This window comes from Prunus persica, chromosome G2 (assembly GCF_000346465.2).
Source record: "Prunus persica cultivar Lovell chromosome G2, Prunus_persica_NCBIv2, whole genome shotgun sequence".
In the NCBI taxonomy this organism is placed as follows: Eukaryota; Viridiplantae; Streptophyta; class Magnoliopsida; order Rosales; family Rosaceae; genus Prunus; species Prunus persica.
Window position 1 is genome coordinate 3,829,202 of NC_034010.1, and position 21,062 is coordinate 3,850,263.

Here is a 21,062-nt window from a genome sequence, read left to right on the forward strand (position 1 = left end):
TATTCTAAATATCTCATATAGGTGCGAAAGAGGATTTTCAAAGGAGAGTTTGAAATAAAAGGAAATCCTTGTACTTGACAAATACAAGGTATTTCTTTGAGAAACGAATATCTTGTATAGGGTATCATACAGTGATGATTTCTTGTATCTAAAGCGATTAAGAAATGGGAACCTACTTGCCATGATGAAAACTCACTTCTTATTGAAGATTACGAATGAAAAACGTAAGTTTTGTTTTATTTTTACTTAATTAGTTTCATTTTTTGTTTAATTAATTAGTTTCAGTTTCTCCCCACTTAAATATTTTCATGTTTTGCTTACTTAATCTTTTTTTTTTTTTGGTAGTAAAAGAACATGAGAAGGAACATTGAGGCAGTTTATCTTATATCTTGTGTTGTAGTCTAGGAACCAACGGTTTTGTTTCCCCATCCTTACGTTGTGTCATTTTGAATATAGTGGGAAGTACAAATACAAGTATAGTTATGCGATGAGATAAAAAAGTTGAGAATCGTCCATTCTCATCTTTAAGCATTATGATGCATATCAATAAAGCGATGATTAAATGCATAAACACTCACAAAACCATATTAAAAGATTGAAGGGAAATTTGTGTTATGAATGTATTATTTATAATCAAAGGTAGACACTAATATGAACTTTTCATTTGTGTTATGAATGTACAACATGACTATAAAACCTACATATGCTACAATGACGAAGAGGGCATATGTTTCCCCTACAACATATGCTTACATGAAGCTTTGGAAAGCAAACCTATTTGCGATGAAATCGAGTGAATATTATTCTAATTGTTAATTATATTTCATTTTAAAGAGATATTATTCTAAATACCTCATATAGGTATGAAAGAGGATTTTCAAAAGGTAGTTTGAAATAAAAGGAAACCCTAGTACTTAACAAAAACAAGGTATTTCTTTGAGAGACGAATATCTTGTATATTACCTCATACAATCATGGTATCTTGTGCCTAATGTATGAGATTAAGAAATAGGATCCTACTTGTCGTGATGTAACTCGCGTCTTATTGAAGATTACAAATTAAAACACTTATGTTAATCATGAAGAGATAAAATATGTACAACTAAACCAAATGAAAAGCTCAACAACCAAAGAATTAAAACAAATACTATCAATTAACCAAAAACACAACAATCTATGTTAATTAATCAAAGTATAAAAAGATTTAGAAAATATGATAACTTACTTTGAAATTGGAGGGGGAAAACCAAATTGGGGTTGTTGTTGCTGCCACTTGGTAGGCTAGTCAATGGGTGGCCGATATGGGTGTGGTAGGTGGTGGTTTGGTGTTAGGCAATTTAGGGTATAATTTGTGGGAAATAAGCTTTGAAAATGATTATAGGGGTTATCGGCCGCAACTGAAAGTTAACCAGGCATTTTGAATTTCTTCCTTGGTCATCTCGATACAAGATGAATTGGGTCCTCATTTTAGTTTGAATTTGATTACATATTGTCCTAAAGTGTGAATACACTTTATCATGTAGAAAAGACAGCCATGTAAACCTTGTAGTGACTTGTTATGCCCCATGCTTATATATGAGTACCCATCACCAAGGACATAGCTAGGATTTTAAGTTTTCTTCTAGGAGGTTGGTGGTGAATAAAGAACAAGCTTTAGTTGGATTATTTTTTTGCATAAGTTAAACACATTTCACATACCATATACATGTTTGGAAGGACACTAATGTAAATATGTGAGTGTTCCTGCAATATTTATATATAATGACATATTATTATACATGTAAATTTTTCATTTTTTCTAAATCCTATTTCTACCCACATTTGAAGAAGTTTATTGCAATTTAACTTTTTGTTTGTATTCATCGTTATCAATTTGGGACCTTTGTTTGCTATTATGCGTAGTTGGATTGTACGGGACCGAAATTTCTTGAGACTTGCCACATGTTTTACATTTCCCTCAAGGTTTGAATTAGGTTTCTATGGTACATTTTGGTCGAGATAAAGAGATTAGGAGGGGGGAGGTAGGGAGGAAAGGGGGGGAGGGGGAAGGGAGAGAGAGAGAGAGATAGAGAGAAATTGTAGAATATAGAGAGAATGAAGAAGAAAAGTAGAAGAGAGAGAGAGATAAAGAAAGAAGAAGAAAATAAAAAATAAAAAAGTTGAATTTTAAAAGAACATAAACTTTTGTTTAAATGGGTCTGAGAGTTTTAAAAGCCCATTAGTATTGTAAAAACCCCTTTAGTATTTCAAAAGCTCTTTTTATTCAATCAAAAATAGAGAGCCAATCCAAGAGCTAGTCCCACCTCCAACACAACAATTATGAAGAAGGATGAAATATTGATCAATTCAGTTTTACTGACAGTTTTAGTATAGGGATACCAAATCTAGTACCTAAATGAATTGATTTGATTGGTATCAAGTCATTTTTTGTGGATCCATTTTCATATCGGTATCGCGTCAGTTTTTAGGTCATTTTTCAAGCCCTAGGTTTGATAGCAATTGTAATTCAAGTGAGGCGGTAATACTCATTTAGGCTTCTGGGTTGACATGTGTTAGGCTAGTTGGTTAGTGTAGTGAGTCCCTCCCCTTGCACCCAAGTTCAAATCTCCCTTCCTTGTTAGAGTAATTAATGCTCGTTTGGAATTGCTTCTATAGAAAACACTTCTTCTCGTAAGCCTTTATAATAAAAACAGTTTTATTTTGAAAACGTTGGAATTTCTCTGGAAAGTGCTTGTATGACCAAGAAGTACTTCTAAATTTGTTTGCCAAACGCTGTCAGAAAATAAGGATAGCTTAAAAAACCCTTAGAGTAATTTAGAGTATTGCATGTATTAAAATATCAAGCTTAATTGCATATACGGGCTTAGTCAAGTTGGCTAGAATAGATGTGCTTTCAACTCTGCACCAGAGTTTGAATCCCCGTTCCCATTGCAGGCCCGATCCACAGAGAGTGCGGGCTGGGCCACGACACTAGCCCCCCAAAAAATGGGGCCTCCTACACACTTCCAATCTAATAAGTATACTAGCAAAAAAAACCTTTTATGTGTGAAACTAATGCTTTTTGGGCTTTATTTTGAACTTTTTTGGACATTTTTCTTCATCTTTCATATAATGGATCTTTTTTTTTTACTTCAATTAACATACTTACCACCTAATTTTAAAACTTTTTATTATAATTTTTGTTCAAAATGAGGTAAGAGTGTTAAACAAAAAAGACCTCATTTTTCAATGGACTAGCTTTGTTCCGTTGTTTGTATTAGATTAAAGTAGAATATCGCTTGTATAAAAAAAAATTCTTGCTTAATTTTAGTGATGCGGGCTTCATAATTATTTATGTAGTTTTTGTCCACATTAATTTTGCATTGGGTTATGATTTTATTGCCCCTTTTGTCAAAATTAGGATGAGTTTTCAATTTTATGAATTTTAAATGAAAAAACCAAAATTTTCACGCGGACTATTTGTGAGCACACATATTAACCTTGAGGATCACAAATGACAAAAAAAAAAAAAATAGTAAGGACGCAATCTGATAATTTCATAAACCTTAGAGCATCCACAATGGTAGTTCAACGGTTCAATTTATTGAACTTTTTTGGCAGCTATTGAACTGAACTGTAGTTTCACTTGTAGTGGTGCAGTTCAATATCTTACAAATTAAAAACTATATCTTTTTACATATCTTTTTAAATGATTGAATAAAATAAATGAATAAAGTTAATTACGATAAGAATTATACAATTATAATAGTTTCAAAGAGATCTTTAAAAACAGACCAATTTTGAATATAACAAAATTTTTTGGTTGTGCACAATAATTTTTCTTGCTCCCTAGTAAAATGAGTTCCCTTTATTTGGTTGCTCATTTTTTATTGATAAATAAAACTTCAACATAAACAATTTTTTTGTGGGTGTAGGAAGTTGTGGGAGAGTTATTTTCTACATATGTATTTCTAGGTAAATAACTTGCCGTTTGAAAAGGGAACTAGCCAATTATGTTTTTGAAAAGTAAAATAAATTAGCAATGGCTAGTATATATAATTAGCTATCCTTTTTTAAAAAAGTGAAACAAATCAATAATGGCTAGTATGTTGTAAAAGTCTTGGTGTGGAGCCCACTAACTATTCATTACTATTCATTTGGAGACTTTTGGTAGAGTTTGTCTGTCACGGGTGAATAGTGAATAGTGATGAATAGTGATTATTTCAGCCTATAAATAAGAAGAGAAACGGAAAGAGAAGAGAAGAAGAAAGAAAGAAAAAAAGAAAAAGAAAAGAGAGAAGAGAAAGCAGAGAGAAATTCTCCTAGAGAGAAAATTCAGTGAGCCACATATGTTGTAAATACTAAAGTTGTAGCCATATCATTTTATAGTGAAAAGTTACTGCTGCTGCTCTCCGAGGACGTAGGCATAGCCGAACCTCGTTAAAAGCTGTGTCTTATCTATACTACGTGCAGCTCAATATCCGCATATATTCCAGGTTATTTTATAACATAGTATATATTGACTAGATGTTTGTTTTTTTAGAACAGTGAAAGCTAGTTTACACTAATTAAATATAATGGAAAAATTAAAAAACGAAAAGTAATATTGTCTATGTGTCAATAGAAGAAAGACTTTAGAGTTATTATGGTGAGTCAACTTATTGAAATAAAATTGAAATCACTCTCACCATCGATATGCTTGTGATATAAAGCCTTCCACAATACGAAGCATTCCATTTGAGCCTTAGTTCAACGACGTCAGACTTGACAGAGTGGCGCTATGAATTCTGAGATGTTTTAACTTTCCCTCCTCCCCTCTCCCACGAAATCCCAAACAACATTTCCACAATGCGCTAAACTCTCCATTTTACCCTCCATCTATTGACCAACCAAAACCAGCATTCCATGCAGAACAAATTGGTCAACGAGTCCAGTCCAGTCATTTCAAATCCCCAAACCCCACACCACTGACCTGTACGGCTCCAAAAGTTAAAACCCAAACAACCTTTAGAATTTATTTTTATTTTCTCTTGGAAAGCCCAATAATCCTTTGTTTTATTTAGGGACTTTGATTTCATAGTGGAGAAAAAGAAAAAGAAAAAGAAAAAAAAAAGCCAGAAATTCCAAAATTCCCTTCTTCATGCAAAACTCATTTCACTCTCTCCATCTCACTCTCTGGATCATCAGAGTCTGTAAAGAGGAGTGAAAGCGACAGCAGAAGACCACACGGCGTCGTTTTTGTAATTTGTCACTGTAAGCTGTAGGCCAATTTTCTGTGTCATTTCAAAAACTGAAATTTGCTTTCAAAAGCTTTTTGCAGAGCAGTGCTCTCACTCCGTTGAAAAACCCCAAATTTTTTTTTTGGGTGCTTCAGGGCTTAAATTTAGGGTTTTGGGGTCAAACCCGCAGTGCCAGAGTACGGAAGAAGCGAAACGTTGTGGTAATTTTTGCTCTAACTCGTTTGCATTTTGTTATTCGGTGTTTGGTTGCTGAGAAAGTAAGCGAGTTTTAGAAGAAATACGACCGTAGAAATGGGGCTTTTGCTTCTTTGGGAAATTGAAGGGGGAGAAAATGTTGTACATTGGGTTTATTTTCACTCAGTTTTTCTGTAACCAAAGGGACCATGTAGTCTCTCTCTTGCTTTCTCCGTCTCTGACTGTGACGCTAAACACGTTTGCTTTGCGTTTTGTTTTTTTGGTTCCATTTAGGGGGTCTTTTTGCTTACAAGTAGCTGTTGAAGCACAAACAAACCCGAAGACTTGGGTAATTTTGCTCTTTCCTTTTGCTGCAGGTTTCTTTTGTGTTTGGTGTCTGAGAAAGTTGGTGAACATTTTAGACCTCGTTTCTCTTTTGTTGCTGCGTTGTGCTGGATTTTGTACTCTTTCCATTCTCTCAGAAAACATGCTACATTGGTTCAGATTTTTTATTGCTTTTGTTTTTAACATATTTTATTATTTATTTATCGTTTTAGAGGTTTCTACCTCCCACAGACTAACTTATTTCTTGAAATAAATTTTTAGCTTAATAATGGTGCTGTGGTATATTTGCATGTTGGTTTTGCTGTAATAGTTACAGTCCTCTCTACATTTATCTCCTTTTCCCCTTTTTCTTTTTTCTTTTCCACTGCAGTATCTTAAGGTTTCTTTAAAGGAAATGGAGGAAGCCTCTTCCTCAACTATTTTAGAGGGGGAGATAACTGGAATCAAATTTGGTTTGGCAACTCATCAAGAAATCGTAAGTAGAAATTTGACATTTAATTCATTATTTATTCAGTAGATGCCATCTACTGTTTGAGAGGTGTTAACTGCATTGGTTTGTTTCAGAGAAGATAAAATTGCATTCATTTGATAGGAGTTGGCGGTTTCTGTTTCATTTTTTGGAGAGATTGACATCTAGAGTCCATATTAAACATCTATAATCTGAGCTGAGCTCATTTCGTTTCAAAAAAGAAAACCAACTAGTGCCTGATTATGGCTTTCCGTTATCAAATTATATCTCTTCACAACTAGTGCCTGATTATTGAATATGGGGAAGTAAATTAGAAAACCAACAGAGTGTGTGTAATGATTTTAATTTTGCAGCTCTTAATCTTTAATTACTCCAAAACCCAACAACGTTGGACTAATTTCGTTTTATATTTGTATGTTTACTTTTTTGGCAGTGTACAGCATCTATCAGCAATTGCGCTATCAGCCATGCAAGTCAGCTTTCCAACCCATTCCTTGGCCTGCCCCTTGAGTTTGGGAAGTGTGAATCTTGTGGCACTTCTGAAGCTGGGAAGTGTGAAGGTGCCATAAGTGTCTTTTCTTAGCCTTGCCATTTAGAGTTAAATTATATAATGTTGTGAAACAAAGTTACGTGTAAGAAATAGATTATAATCCAAAGCATATGTTTGGAAAAATAATGAAGCATATGTTTTATCCCTTTTCAGGTCATTTCGGGTATATTGAGTTACCAATACCAATATTTCATCCTAATCATGTGAGCGAATTGAAGCGGATGCTGAGCTTATTGTGCTTGAAATGCTTGAAAATGAAAAAGAACAAGGTACCACTAGATTTAGTTCTTCATCATTAATGATTGTTTCTATGGTCATTATTTTGCACACAAAGCAGAGACTTTTATTTCATTTATTTGGACTTTTCTTGTTGGTTAACTGAAGAACTGCAGATGGTTTTTGTTCTAATTTTCAGCTGAGGAACAAAAAGGTTTACATGAAGAAGCAGTTGAATTTTGAAGCTATTTTTACTGTGTCATCCATCTTTCATACATATCACCTTTTCTATTTATAATCATTTTGTATTAAGTGCCCCTCTTTGCAACTGTATTTGTAATCTATGCAGTAGTCTCAATTTTTGTTTTTAACTTTTGAAAGTTGCTAAAATATCCCAAATTTCGCAAAGAAAGTCTTTGAAGTTTGAACTTAGTACTGCACAATCAACGTTTGTATTCAGTGAAATTTTTCTTGTTTGCCAACCACTAGTCTCACAATTTTTATTGTTTTTGTGAACATCTTATTGATGCAAAGAGTCTTAGTCGACTATTGCTTGATCTTTAGTTTTTTTAAATTCTGTAAACTAGTTGTTGCACGCTTTCAATTTGACTAGCTACTTTTTCTTATCATGAAGATTTATGTTCTTATATTCTGTATCCTTTGGTGTTTCTGGGTTGATACCATTCAGTTCCCAACCAAGAATGCTGGCTTAGCAGAGAGAATGCTATCTTCATGTTGTGAGGTGAGTATAAGCTGACCAAACCCCTTTTCTTTTCCTAGATGTGAAGCATGCTAGCTGTATCTAGTAATTTTTGAATCTAATCTCTCTGGCTTACTCACTCACGCGCACACATGAACGTTCACACCCACACGCACACACGAATTCAAGTTATGTAAAACAGAACATCATTTGTGTTATCTCATATGCTTCATATGTTGGGATGCCCCTTGCAGTTATAAGGGATTGGTCCTTCAGAGGTTTTATTCTTTCATTTGGTATACTATGTTTAAAAAATTAAAAGTAATATAACTAACTGGATAAAGTTGTTTTCAACTGGCAAGAAGTCTTATATTGTTTGTGTTTTTCTTAGTCTTTTTTATTTAATTTTTTGTAATGCATTCAAGTGGAATTTATGCCCTTATTTATTTGGGCTGCATGTATGTAAGATGTTATTACTTTCTATAAACTGGACAAGTACTTTTTTTTATCAGCTTGGTATTTTCATAAACGTTATTTGTACTATCAGTTTTTCCTTGGATGAACTTTGGAGATGATGTAACATAGGTTAACATTTAGTTTGTGGGTTCTCTTGCGACTAACCCAGAAATATTCTAATCTAATTAAAGTATTTTTTTCCTAAAACTGGGGTTTTCTCTTGAAGTTTGGAATACATCTTTTTATAGAAATTTGAAGATTATGCAATATGTTCTCTCTGCATTTTCCATACACAAGTTTTATGGCCTGGTACTTTTTTCTGTAGGATGCTTCACAAGTGTCTATTGGAGAGATTAAACCAACAGATGGTTCTTGTTCCTTGCAATTGAAGCGGCCTTCAAAATCAAGAACACCACCTGGTTTCTGGAATTTCCTTGAACGATATGGTTTTCGTTATGGTGATGGCCACATACGAACTTTGCTTCCTTGTGAGGTGTGGTTCTTACTTCCTGCCTATGTTTCTCCTTGCTCATATCACATTTTTGGAAGTTTGATTGATTTTTATTGTCCAGTTATGTGGGTTGAAGGCCTTGTTTGCTCACAGTTCACTTTGATTTCTATGATGTTTTAGCTAGTAACAAAGTTTGATGTTTTTTTATCACGTACGTATTTCTAATTTGACACACTAGGGCACATGCAAATGTCCTCACTAATCACAGAAATGCGACTAAGTGATTGCCTTAGCCTTGGGTTCCTGTTTGAATTACTTTATTGAATGCATTGATGAGGGGGTGCTATTGAGCTCCCTTTGGTGTCAAGCCGCATAGTCTATTTTATCTCAACAATTAGTTTGATGGCTAAGTTAGTCAAAGTCCTTTTTTCAAATAATTCATTTATACTTTTGTGCTGTTTTAATTTGTGCTACATCTTTATTTCTAGTATGAGGCACTTGCACTCATGCATACATTCTCACTAATCACAGTAATCTGGCAAAGTGAGCACCTTACTCTTAAATACTTTATTGATTAGATTGATCAGGAGGTGCTGTTACTTTTGTGAGCTCCATGTGGTTTCAACTTAATTTATTCATTAAATTAGTTGGCCAGATGTATATAAATTGATTCTGACCAAATGGTTTAAATTACAAATCATGCATAATGTAATCATACTGTGGCGCTTTCCTGTTTCTGCTGATTGTAACCGTTTTCTTTAATTCTTTTTATGGCACGTAATATTCTCTCCTGATACATGTTATTATTTTGCTAATGACTACTAGGTGATGGAGATGCTGAAAAGAATCCCTCAAGAGACCAGGAAGAAACTTGCCGCTAAAGGCTATTTTCCTCAAGATGGATACATCTTGTCTCAAATACCTGTCCCTCCAAACTGTTTGTCTGTGCCTGAAATTTCTGATGGTGTTAGTGTTATGTCTGCGGTAAGTTTATTGGCATGATAATGGACCTTAATCAGTTCTGGTTGGATTGGTTATAACTAGTTCTTCCTTGTCATTTTCCAGGATCCTTCAATATCAATGCTAAAAAAGGTTCTAAAGCAAGTTGAAATCATAAGAAGTTCAAGGTCTGGTATACCGAATTTTGAATCTCAGATTGTTGAAGCGAATGAATTGCAAGCAATAATTGATCAGTATCTTCAAGTTAGGGGTACTGGAAAGCCATCACGCGATATTGATGCAAGGTTTGGGGTAAACAAGGAGCTTAATGCCTCTTCAACAAAAGCATGGCTTGAAAAGATGAGGACATTGTTCATCAGAAAGGGTTCAGGCTTCTCTTCCCGTTCAGTGATTACTGGGGATGCATTTAGAAGGGTGAATGAAGTTGGCATCCCATATGAAATTGCTCAAAGAATCACATTTGAAGAGAAGGTTAATGATCATAACATTAGGTATCTACAAGAGCTGGTAGATAGCAAGTTGTGCCTAACCTATAAGGATGGTTCATCGACGTACTCACTCAGGGAAGGTTCAAAGGGGCATACATTTCTGAGGCCTGGTCAAGTGGTGCATCGGAGGATAATGGACGGGGATCTTGTTTTTGTAAATAGGCCCCCAACCACCCATAAACATTCACTGCAAGCACTCCAAGTGTATGTGCACGATGACCATGTGGTGAAAATCAACCCTCTCATTTGTGGGCCACTTAGTGCCGACTTTGATGGTGATTGCATCCACCTGTTCTATCCCCAGTCGCTTGCTGCAAAGGCAGAAGTCTTGGAGCTTTTTTCAGTGGAGAAGCAGCTGCTTAGCTCTCATAGTGGAAAGCCAAATTTGCAATTGGCCGCTGATGCACTTTTGTCATTAAAGATGATGTTCAAGAAATATTTTTTGGACAAAGCAGCAGCACAGCAACTGGCCATGTTTGCATCATCTTCATTGCCACGACCGGCTTTACTGAAAGCAAATTCTGCTCATTCATATTGGACTGCTTTTCAGATATTACAGACTGCATTGCCAGCTCACTTCGACTGCAGTGGCGACAACTACTTGGTCAACAAAAGTGAGATACTGAATATTGATTTTAGCACAAGTTCTGTAGCAGCTGTGATGAATGACATTGCTACCTCTGTTTTCTTTGAGAAAGGTGGTGAAGATGTTCTGAAATTCTTTGATAGTCTACAGCCCTTGCTGATGGAGAATTTATTTTCAGAAGGGTTTAGTGTTGGTTTGGAAGATTTTTACATGTCCAGGACATCCATACAAGACATTCAGAAGAATATTCAGGATAGTTCTGATTTGTTGTATCATTTGAGGTCAACATACAATGAGTTTGTAGAGTTTCAATTGCAGAATCGCATCAGAAGTGTGAAAGTACCAGTTTCACATTTTATCTTGGAGTCATCAGCATTGGGTGATTTAATCGACTCCAAGAGTGATTCAGCCATTAACAAAATTGTTCAACAAATTGGGTTCCTGGGCCTGCAACTTTCTGATAAAGGAAGATTCTACTCTAAGACATTGGTTGAGGATGTGGCCTCTCTCTGTCATAGTAAATATCCTTCTGACATTGATTATCCCTCTGCCGAATATGGACTAGTTCAAAGCTGTTTTTTTCATGGGTTAGATCCATATGAGGCGATAGTTCACTCCATTGCTACACGAGAGGTGATTGTTCGGTCCTCAAGAGGATTGTCTGAACCTGGGACTCTATTTAAAAATTTAATGGCCATTCTTCGCGATGTTGTTATTTGCTATGATGGCACCGTCAGAAATGTCTGTAGCAACTCAATAATCCAATTTGAGTATGGAGTCAATATTGGATCTAGGCCCCAGCATTTATTCCCTGCTGGTGAACCTGTTGGTGTGTTAGCTGCAACTGCAATGTCAAATCCTGCGTATAAGGCAGTTCTGGATTCTACCCCAAGCAGCAACTCTTCATGGGAGCTGATGAAGGTAGTTAGTTTTGGCTATTGATTATGACTGTTTCTTTCTTTTCAAAGCTTGAATTTTATCTGTTATGTTTTCTTTCGCAGTGCATGCATAAAGGCTCAACTTAAATTTGCATTTTCTTTTCTTCAGGAAATTCTGCTTTGCAAAGTCAATTTTAAGAATGAGCTCATTGATCGCCGTGTAATTTTGTATTTGAATAACTGTGGTTGTGGAAGAAAGTACTGCCGAGAACGTGCAGCATGTTTGGTTAAGAATCAGTTGAAGAAAGTCAGTCTTAAAGATACTGCAGTTGAATTTATGATTGAGTATGCTCTGCCTCCTTATATTTTTTTGGCAACATTTTCATGTAGTTTTATTTAAGTGTGTATGTAGGAATGTCACGCATTGCCCACTCCTTTAGTCCATGTTGATTCATCATATTCTGGAAAGTGAATAAGTAAATAGAATTCATTTATTTCTTTAAATGCCTTCCGCGAGTTGCTACCTAGAATAAGTGTTGCCTTTGCTGAAATATATTTAATACTGTGTAGCTCCTTGATGCATAATTTGGGGTAACTGTGCAAACTTCTAATTTAATATTAGTTAGATATCTGATGGGTGATCAGGTCAAAGAGGGTCAACAGCTCCAGAACAAAATTGGTGAAGCTTTACCACCTACGATAATAGCATTTTGTGTTTATCAAACTTGTTGATTTAGCTAAATCATTGAGAGAGAGAGAGAGAGAGAGAGAGAGAGAGAGAGAGAGAGAGAGAGAGAGAGAGAGTTTGGCATATTATGTGGTCTCCATGTCATTGACAAAAGAAATTGGATTTGGCATGTATTATATATTTGCTTTCTTTTTTTAGTGGTATAAAACTAATGTGTGACAGTGTGTTTGGTGTAATATTTGTGTATTCTTACGTTGCAGATATAACAATCAGCTTTCTGGTTTGGGAAGTCTGATAAATGATGCAGGCCTTGTTGGTCATATTCATCTCAATGAGGTTGGCACTGTTTTCAAATTGTTCTAACGTTTTCTTTATATCTTCAGTTATGAAGTTGCAATTACTTCCTTGTGTGGGTTAACCAGAGCTCTATTGAACAGGATATGTTACGAGAGTTAAACATTGGTGTTCACGATATTCTTCAAAAATGCCAAGAAACTATTAATTCATTTCGGAGGAAGAAAGTTGGAAAAAAGAAGTTCAACATTGGTTATCATTTTAAAAATACAGTTTTGTTTGCCAGGTTGGTTTTTCCTGTCTGATAATTGTTTCATAATTATGTTCACCATATGGACTTGATCTTTTATGCTTTCCTATTTGTGCAACAAAATTTTGATACGTGATATGGCAATGACGTGAGAACAAAGCTTCAAGTCGTCTTAGTTAATATGATATTTTTATTTTGAGGAAAGTTCAGGAACATTGTGAGCTGCACTTTTTTTGTATATTTTATTTTATAATTTCTTAGAGGTTGGTTTTTTCTTTGAATTGATAATTGCAATTTTAGTTAAAGGAGGGGAGGTGGAAACACAATAACGTGATATTTTGGCCTAAAAAAAGCACAGTAACTTGATAAGAGAAACACCGCCGGTACAAAGTCCACCATAGTAATGTAGATCATCCCTGTTGTTACCATACCATATAAATGCTTTCTTATTCGATCTGGAAGTCTGCATGCCTTCTGGATTTAAGAGCCCTAGAGATCGTGAAAATTTCCATCTCAAAAGAATTCATAAATCAAAATTAAGTTGTTTACATGGCATAATCATATACAATGTTTACTTTGTTGACATCCACTTCCCCTATTGTGTTTGAAAGTTTACCTGTGGCTCCGCATTAGAACCATAAGGATAGCCCACTTAACAATTTAAGCTTCCTTGTTTGCAGTGAACATTGCTCCTTTCATCATTCCTGTGCAGAAAAAAGATCCGACTCCCCATGCTTGATGTTCTTCCTTCAAGCAACTGATGATTTGGAGACCACTACCACTTTGCAATACTATGCGGACTTGATTTGCCCTGTTCTTTTAGAAACAATAATAAAAGGTAGCTTTAGAGTTATATGTAAAGAGTGCAAAATTAATTTATTATTTGAGTTCCCTTTGTTTCCAATGGATGTTGCTCTTTTCATTTGTTTTGCAACTCACATATATAACAGAAATGTTCCTAGCTATTATATGCAATTTGTATGTTCTGATTATGTCTGTTTGTTCACAGTCTCTCTCTCTCTCTCTCTCTCTCTCTCTCTCCCCCCACTTCTGTGTTGTATCCCCTTTTTATTAGAGTTGCTGTTGAAGGTTCATCTTTAGTTTTTTCTCAGAAGTGGACTCCTTATTTACCAACTTTCTACTCTTTTATTTTTAAAGAAAAATTTAGTTTCTTATTTAAAAAAAAAGTATTGGAAAGTCTAAGTACTGATTATTTGTCTCTTCATAATTCAAGTCAAGTGACTAAAATAATTGAGAAGCTCATGAGGGACTTTTTGAGGGATGGCCAAGAAGGGGAAAGAGGAGCATTTAGTTAAGTGAGGATTAGTGTTGAGATCTAGGGGAAAATGGGTACTGGGCTTATAAATTTGGTTAAGAGGAATCTGGCTTTGTTGAAAAATAGTTGCGGATATTTCCTTTGGAGAGGGAATACTTGTGGCATGCTGACTCGTCCTCATGCTTATAGCTGGGACTCCAAAGTGGTGTTTAGTCGTGCATGTACAAGTCCTTGGCATTTCACAGTGAATTGATGGGTTGGGGAATCTCCTTTTTGCTTTTTATGTGCGCATCTTTATAGGCTGCCATCCAATCTCTAGCTTGTCAGTTGTCGTATGGGTTGGAATTTAAATTAGGAGAGACTTAATGAAGCTGAAATAGGGGAGTTTTCCTCTCTTTATTTATTTGATTGAAAATCTTTCATTGTGTCCAGACCAGGGTGATAGAAGGGCTTGGAAATTTGAATATTCTAAATCCTTTTTATTTTTCTTTCGACTCCTGTCTTTACCTTTTTTCAACCGATCCCAATTGGTTTGAAAGATTACGGGCCCTAGTAAATCCTTGTTTGGTTAGGTGCTCATGGGATGGTCGTTACTTGTGACAATATCCAACGCAAGACGCCAAATATGTGCCTATCAGCCGATTGGTGTTAAATGTGCATGAATGCAGAACATATTGACCATCTATTTCTAGGTTGAGTTGGGCATTTCGAGCCTCATGTATAGTCATTAGTTGAAAATGTGGCTTTAGGGAAAGGCAGGAAGGCTAAATCTTAGGGGCGGAGGAGTTGTCTTAATGGATAGGGTGGTGTTTTGGACATTTTGGGCATCAGTAGTTACTGAGTTTAGAGATATTTGTTTCATTGTCCTTAATTTAGTCCGGGTTGCTGCAGTTAGCTGATCTTTAGAGTTTTGGCACTGGTGATCGGAGCATTTTCTTTTATATTTTGAGTTATTGTTGCTTTGTCTAAATGGTGGACCTCTTGTTTAATGCTGGACATTATTTTGTAGCTCTTCTTTTAGTAATGTCTGCATTTTTATAAAAGCTTTTTAATTTGGTCTCAAATGAATCATGTCTTTCTAATGAACAGGTGACCCTCGTATTGGCTCAGCCAATATCATTTGGATTGATCCAGATACAACAACTTGGATTAGAAGCCCAAACAAATCTCAGAAGGGTGAATGGGCCTTGGATATTGTTCTGGAGAAATCGGTCATCAAGCAAAGTGGTGATGCATGGAGAACAGTGCTCGACTCTTGCCTTCCAGTGCTTCACCTAATTGACACCAGACGTTCCATCCCGTATGCCATCAAACAAATTCAAGAATTGTTGGGGGTGTCTTGTGCTTTTGATCAAGCAGTTCAGGTACTGTCATACAGGCTCACAGTTTAGTTGTTTCTAGTGGAGGTGGTAATAAGGTTGGGGGATATCATGATTTGGTGGTGTCATATGGCAACATAACCTAAAAAATATAGTTTTTTGAGCTGTATGACTTGCTTCAAATTTTATATCAGTCGTTGTACGTTTGGGTAGAGACAGAGTAAACTGTAATTTAACTCTAGGAATTTCTTTATTTCAAAGCCATATCCATTACTCGATCCATCTTCTGTCAAATGAAAATGCACTCCATCCATGTGTTAGAAGGCCTAAGAAAGAAGAAACAAAATTTCTGATTCTAGAAAGATTCATACCATACCAATCAAGAAGTAAACAGTAAAAAGTCTGAAATTTTCGTCATGCAAACGTTGAACGGTCTGTTTTGTCAAAATCTGGTGTTTCTGGTGTTTAGTCTAATATGTTCCAACTTAGTCTATCCAATTTTCCAATTTTCAAATGAATCAACCTTTTTATCGTTCCTGTTACCAAGTAGAGTAAATTCAAGTAATAGTGACATTTTTGTGTTGGGATAATATTCTGTCATTGCTTAGAAAATTATCAATCTTAGTTTCCAGTAGCTTCTATTATATCTGTGTAATATGCTTCTCTCCCGTTGGAGTGTTTGACTTTCTGGGTATCTCATTCTTCATAGCATTTAATTCTTCACTACCCTTTCTTTCTAGTGGGAGTGCTTTAGCACATCAGTTGTGTGTAAAATTGTATGTTTCATATGCTTATTAGAGGGATTCAAATGACTGATCTTCATTAGCTTTGGACCTCCTTTTAAAATTTCAATCCTTGCGTAATTGTGTGGCTGTATTTCTGGTTCCCTCTAGCATGCTACCGTACATCTTATGAAATTTGACTTTTCTAGTTGTCAATGAAAATTGGAACATATTAGACTAAGTTTCTGGGTGATATGAGATATTTATTCTACTTTTCAATTAAGAATACAGTTTATGATTGATTACACAGCGCCTCTCAACGGCAGTGACAATGGTGGCAAAAGGTGTTCTGAAAGAGCATCTTATCCTCCTGGCAAATAGCATGACATGTGCAGGAAATTTTGTGGGATTCAATTCAAGTGGGTACAAAGCACTATCTCGGGCATTGAATATTCAAGTACCATTTACAGAAGCAACTCTCTTTGTAAGTAATTGAAAATTTTCGTCTAATTCTGTGGAAGGGCATTTACTTATAGTTACTGGTTAAGATGAATTACAATCACAACTGATTTTAGTACTCACATGTGGTTGTAGACACCAAGAAAGTGTTTTGAGAGAGCAGCTGAAAAGTGCCACATGGATTCGTTGGCAAGCATAGTTGCATCATGTTCCTGGGGTAAACATGTTGCTGTGGGTACGGGCGTGAGGTTTGATGTCCTGTGGGACACAAGAGAGGTATTTCATAATTTTTAATGCACTTGTGAATTCTCAGTCGTATTAAATTGAGTCTTATCTGCTGCTAATGTTTCTCACCATTTAAATCTTGATTTTTTCTAGGTAGAATTGACTCAAGAGGGTGGACTTGATGTTTTCAACTTTCTGCATATGGTGAGCACTGCAAACGTAGAAGAAGCAACTACAGGAGCTCTCGGTGCAGAAGTTGATGATCTAATGCTAGTTGATGAAATGGCAGATTCAAGCTTCTCGCCAGAACTTAACTCCAGTTTTGATAGGCCCGTCTTCGAAGATCTTGTTGAATTTGATGATAAATTAGGAGATCTTCCCGAAAAATCAAACTGGGAAAAGGATTCCTCCTTCCACACCGATTCTAATGGGGGGAAAGACTGGAGCGTCGACAAAAATGTGGGAACTGTGGCAGTACCTGACGTTTGGTCAAGCTGGGGTACAGAGAAAGGGAAAACACAAGATAGCAACTCAGCAGAAGCCCAGTTGGATTCCAAGAAATCCAGTGTTTTGGATACCTCGTCTGCGTGGGGGAAAAATCCAGCAAAAGAAAATACGACATCTACATGGGGGACAACCACGGCAAGTGAAAATGATTGGTGTGGTAGAGGGGTAGGTGAGGATGATTCTGCAACCTTGTCTGGGAAGAAATCTGGGGTTTTGAATACCTCGTCTGCGTGGGCGACAAATACTGCCAGAGAAGATGCTGCATCTGCCTGGGGAACAAATCCAGCAAAAGAAAATTCCACATCTACATGGGGCACAACTAGGGCAAATGAAAATGATTGGTGTGGTAGAGAGGTAGGTCAGGATGATTCTGCAAGCTTGTCTGTGAAGAAATCCAGTGTTTTGGATACCTCGTCTGCGTGGGCGACAAATACTGCCAGAGAAGATGCTGCATCTGCCTGGGGGAAACATCCAGCGAAAGAAAATACCACATCTACATGGGGCACAACTACGGCAAGTGAAAATGATTGGTGTGGTAGAGGGGTAGGTCATGATGATTCTGCAAGCTTGTCTGGGAAGAAATCCAGTGTTTTAAATACCTCATCTGTGTGGGCGACAAATACTGCCAGAGAAGATGCTACATCTGCCTGGGGGAAAAATCCAGCAAAAGAAAATACCACATCTACATGGGGGACAACTACGGCAAGTGAAAATGATTGGTGTGGTAGAGAGGCAGGTAAAGTTGAACCAGTAGACCTCCAGCCTACAAAACCCCAGGATGATTCTGCAAGCTTGTCTGGGTGGGATTCACCTACTGGAGATGGGAATTCTGGTGAAAGAAATCATCAGTGGGGACAGCATCGTGGAGACCAAACAAAGAAAAATCGTTTTGAAGGTGCAAGGAATTGGGTTTCAAGTCCTGGGGAATGGAAGAATAAGAACCGTCCTCCTAAGTCTCCTGGAATGGTGAATGACAATTCTACCATGGGTGCATTATATACAGTAACAAGACAGAGATTGGATATGTTCACTTCCGAGGAGCAAGATGTTCTTTCTAATATTGAGCCAGTTATGCGCTCCCTCCGAAGGATAATGCATCAATCTGGGTATGTTTTCTATCTATGTACTTTCTTAAAAATTCGGACCAGGCAGATCAAAATAATGGATACTTTTCAATTTTCTAGAGGAGAAATGATTCTTATATAGGAAGACCAGATGTTTTTTGTTTTGCTAAGTGTCTTATTAGTAAGAGTCCATTTGAAGTCAGGGGAATACTTTTAGTTTAGTGTGACAAGAAACTAATAATTTGAATAATTATTTATTAGTGTGCAATGTTCTTTTGGTGATTTCGATGGAAAGGAACAGTTTGACTCAAAGCCAAAGTTGGGCAGTTTGTGGACTATTTATGAGATATGGCTAGACTTTGGGCCTCTCTATGGGCTTCAGTCTCATCTGTATCATAATTGCCCCTTCTTTCTCTTAAATTTGGAAAGGGAAGCTGCTAAATTGTAGTTGTCCTGATTGTACTTCGGGGCTTTTGCTCTGTTTTCTGCATTGTTGGACGCTGTACTGTCATACTTTTCTTTTGGTTTCTTATAAATTGTAGGCTTTGTGCAGTGTATTTTCTGGTCTTCTAGTCCACTTTGATTGTACTTCCCGTTCATATTAATATGCATGTTGAAGTCTGAAGTCTATTTTTATATAAAATTAATTATAACAACTATAAAAGAAAGATATCTAATAAAGTGATGAATTTTACATATTACATTGGACTTTCCTTTGGAGATGTCTTAGGGATATCATATCTTCACCGATCTCCATATGAAACGATTGATTTCATTTTTGGACATTATCCGGTCACTTTGCATATGTTATAGCTTGGTGCCGTGTTCTGCAACTGTTTGATATTTCCTTCCCTTTTTGAATATTTTAATTGTAGCAATATCTTTGCATGGTGTTCGACAATGCTGTAACTTAATTTCCGGTTTTTAAATTATGTTATTCAGGTACAATGATGGGGATCCACTGTCAGGTGACGATCAATCGTTTGTACTTGATAATGTCTTCAATTACCACCCGGATAAAGCAGCTAAAATGGGTTGTGGAATTGATCATCTCACAGTATGTTCATCTACCCTGTTCTTGCTTAACTACGTTTTATTTAGAATTATATTTCTGTACACGTTTGATACATTGGATTAAGAATCTGTGACTGATGATTTTATTGTTATACTGATTATTCTAATATTCATTTTATTTGTTATGGAAGCTGGGCGTTTATACAGATTTTCCAAAATTGTCCATTGAGTTTAAACTCCATGTGTATTATTGCATACCTAAATTTGTTATGCATCTCAATGGAAATTTTGAAACCATTTTTTATGTCAATTTTTATCATTAGCAAAGAGCTGTTACACATAGGGAGTTGATTCAGACGGGGTTTAGTCGGAAAAAATCATTTTCATGTTTTTTGGTTAAGATACTCGCGCATGGTACCAGGCTGCTAAGGTTGGTGATCTAATTTTTCAGATAAGGGGAATATATACTCGTCTTTAAACATGAATTAAGACTATGGTTCATTTGAAGGGGTTTTTAAGTCCGCGGACAAATAGTGATTGGGAAGAGGTTTTCTTTCATAGTACTTGGAAAACATAATCAGGCTGGAATGTCCGGTATTGTTTACCTTTTTTTAGGAACCGCTGTCTTGCAATAACTGCCATATGTTTCTTATGTAGTAAAATATTCTACTAATTTACACTGCTATTGGTATGACAGGTTAATAGGCATGGTAGTTTCCAGGACAGCAGATGCTTCTTTGTTGTGTCAACAGATGGTCGTACGGAAGATTTTTCATATAGGAAATGCCTGGACAATTACATAAGGGAAAAATTCCCTGATCTTGCTGAAACTTTCATTGGCAAGTATTTCTCTAGGAGAGGGAATCGAGAGCGGAACCCAACTCTAATTCAAACCCCCACTCTAAGTCAAACCTCCACTCCAGAGCAAACTGAGAATGCGGAGATGCAGTAGAACATTTCTATTTCCTGGGCATGTGTCATTTTGAGATTCTCATGTAATTAGGTGTAAACATTCTGCTCCTCTGGTTTTTGATTTGTATATATTAGGCAGTTGTTAGCAGCTCCTGACAAACTCAGTTTGTTTTCTTTTTTCTTTTTCTGGGTTTGATCTTAGAGCATTTTAGTTAACCTGTTGGTCGCTACTGGATAAGGTTAAACTAAACCCTTAATTGGGAGATGTTGCAGGTAAAAAATCAATTATCGATGAAATGCTGAAGTGTACCAATATCATTCATCGGTGGCTTCTATTTCTTTGTTAATCATAGAGGTTCGAATCTGAGATCATAGGTTTGCAAGTTAATGTCATTTTTCACTAGGCTATATATTGCATGGACACTCAAGATACTCTCCAAACACGGATCAACTCATATTCAGGATCAGCTAATGTGTTAATTCAATTATAATTCATAAGAAATTAATAAACTACATTTGAAAGACTTGGAAAGCTTTAACTTCACTATATATAATTGTGAAATTGAAGTATTAACATCAATATTTTTTTTTTCAATTAAATAATTATAAGTATGATTATTTTTTATTGTTGTGTTCTAGTTTTTTGAGATATTCCTATCCTTGTATTCCCGACTCACATATCCGTGTCGCCGTGCCGATGTCCCTACAACACCTGTACTCCTTTGGCTTTAGCTCAGGATTTTATTTCTAACAAAATTTAACAATAAATACCTGATCGAAAATATTATGCGACGAATACGCTGCTAGTCTTTTGGATGAGAAAATTCCACTCTTATTAGG

General features: G+C 36.1%; 1 protein-coding gene across 4 annotated transcripts; it reads left to right on the forward strand.

Annotated features, from left to right (window-relative positions):
- LOC18785507 (DNA-directed RNA polymerase V subunit 1) lies at positions 4,867 to 20,555 on the forward strand. Of its 4 annotated transcripts, XM_020558534.1 has the most exons (20): positions 4,867 to 5,232; positions 5,354 to 5,419; positions 5,688 to 5,742; positions 6,109 to 6,213; positions 6,641 to 6,767; positions 6,911 to 7,026; positions 7,662 to 7,715; positions 8,455 to 8,622; positions 9,406 to 9,564; positions 9,646 to 11,535; positions 11,662 to 11,837; positions 12,441 to 12,516; positions 12,618 to 12,760; positions 13,405 to 13,562; positions 15,090 to 15,364; positions 16,352 to 16,525; positions 16,636 to 16,776; positions 16,879 to 18,338; positions 19,239 to 19,353; positions 20,008 to 20,555. In XM_020558534.1, the coding sequence occupies exons 4-20, from the start codon at positions 6,133 to 6,135 to the stop codon at positions 20,260 to 20,262; spliced, it is 5,568 nt and encodes a 1,855-aa protein (XP_020414123.1). In that variant the 5' UTR covers positions 4,867 to 5,232; positions 5,354 to 5,419; positions 5,688 to 5,742; positions 6,109 to 6,132; the 3' UTR covers positions 20,263 to 20,555. The 4 variants fall into 4 exon arrangements, with proteins under 4 accessions (XP_020414123.1, XP_020414124.1, XP_020414125.1 ...); XM_020558535.1 differs by having other exon boundaries at positions 4,867 to 5,419; positions 20,008 to 20,370; XM_020558536.1 differs by lacking the exon at positions 5,688 to 5,742 and having other exon boundaries at positions 20,008 to 20,370.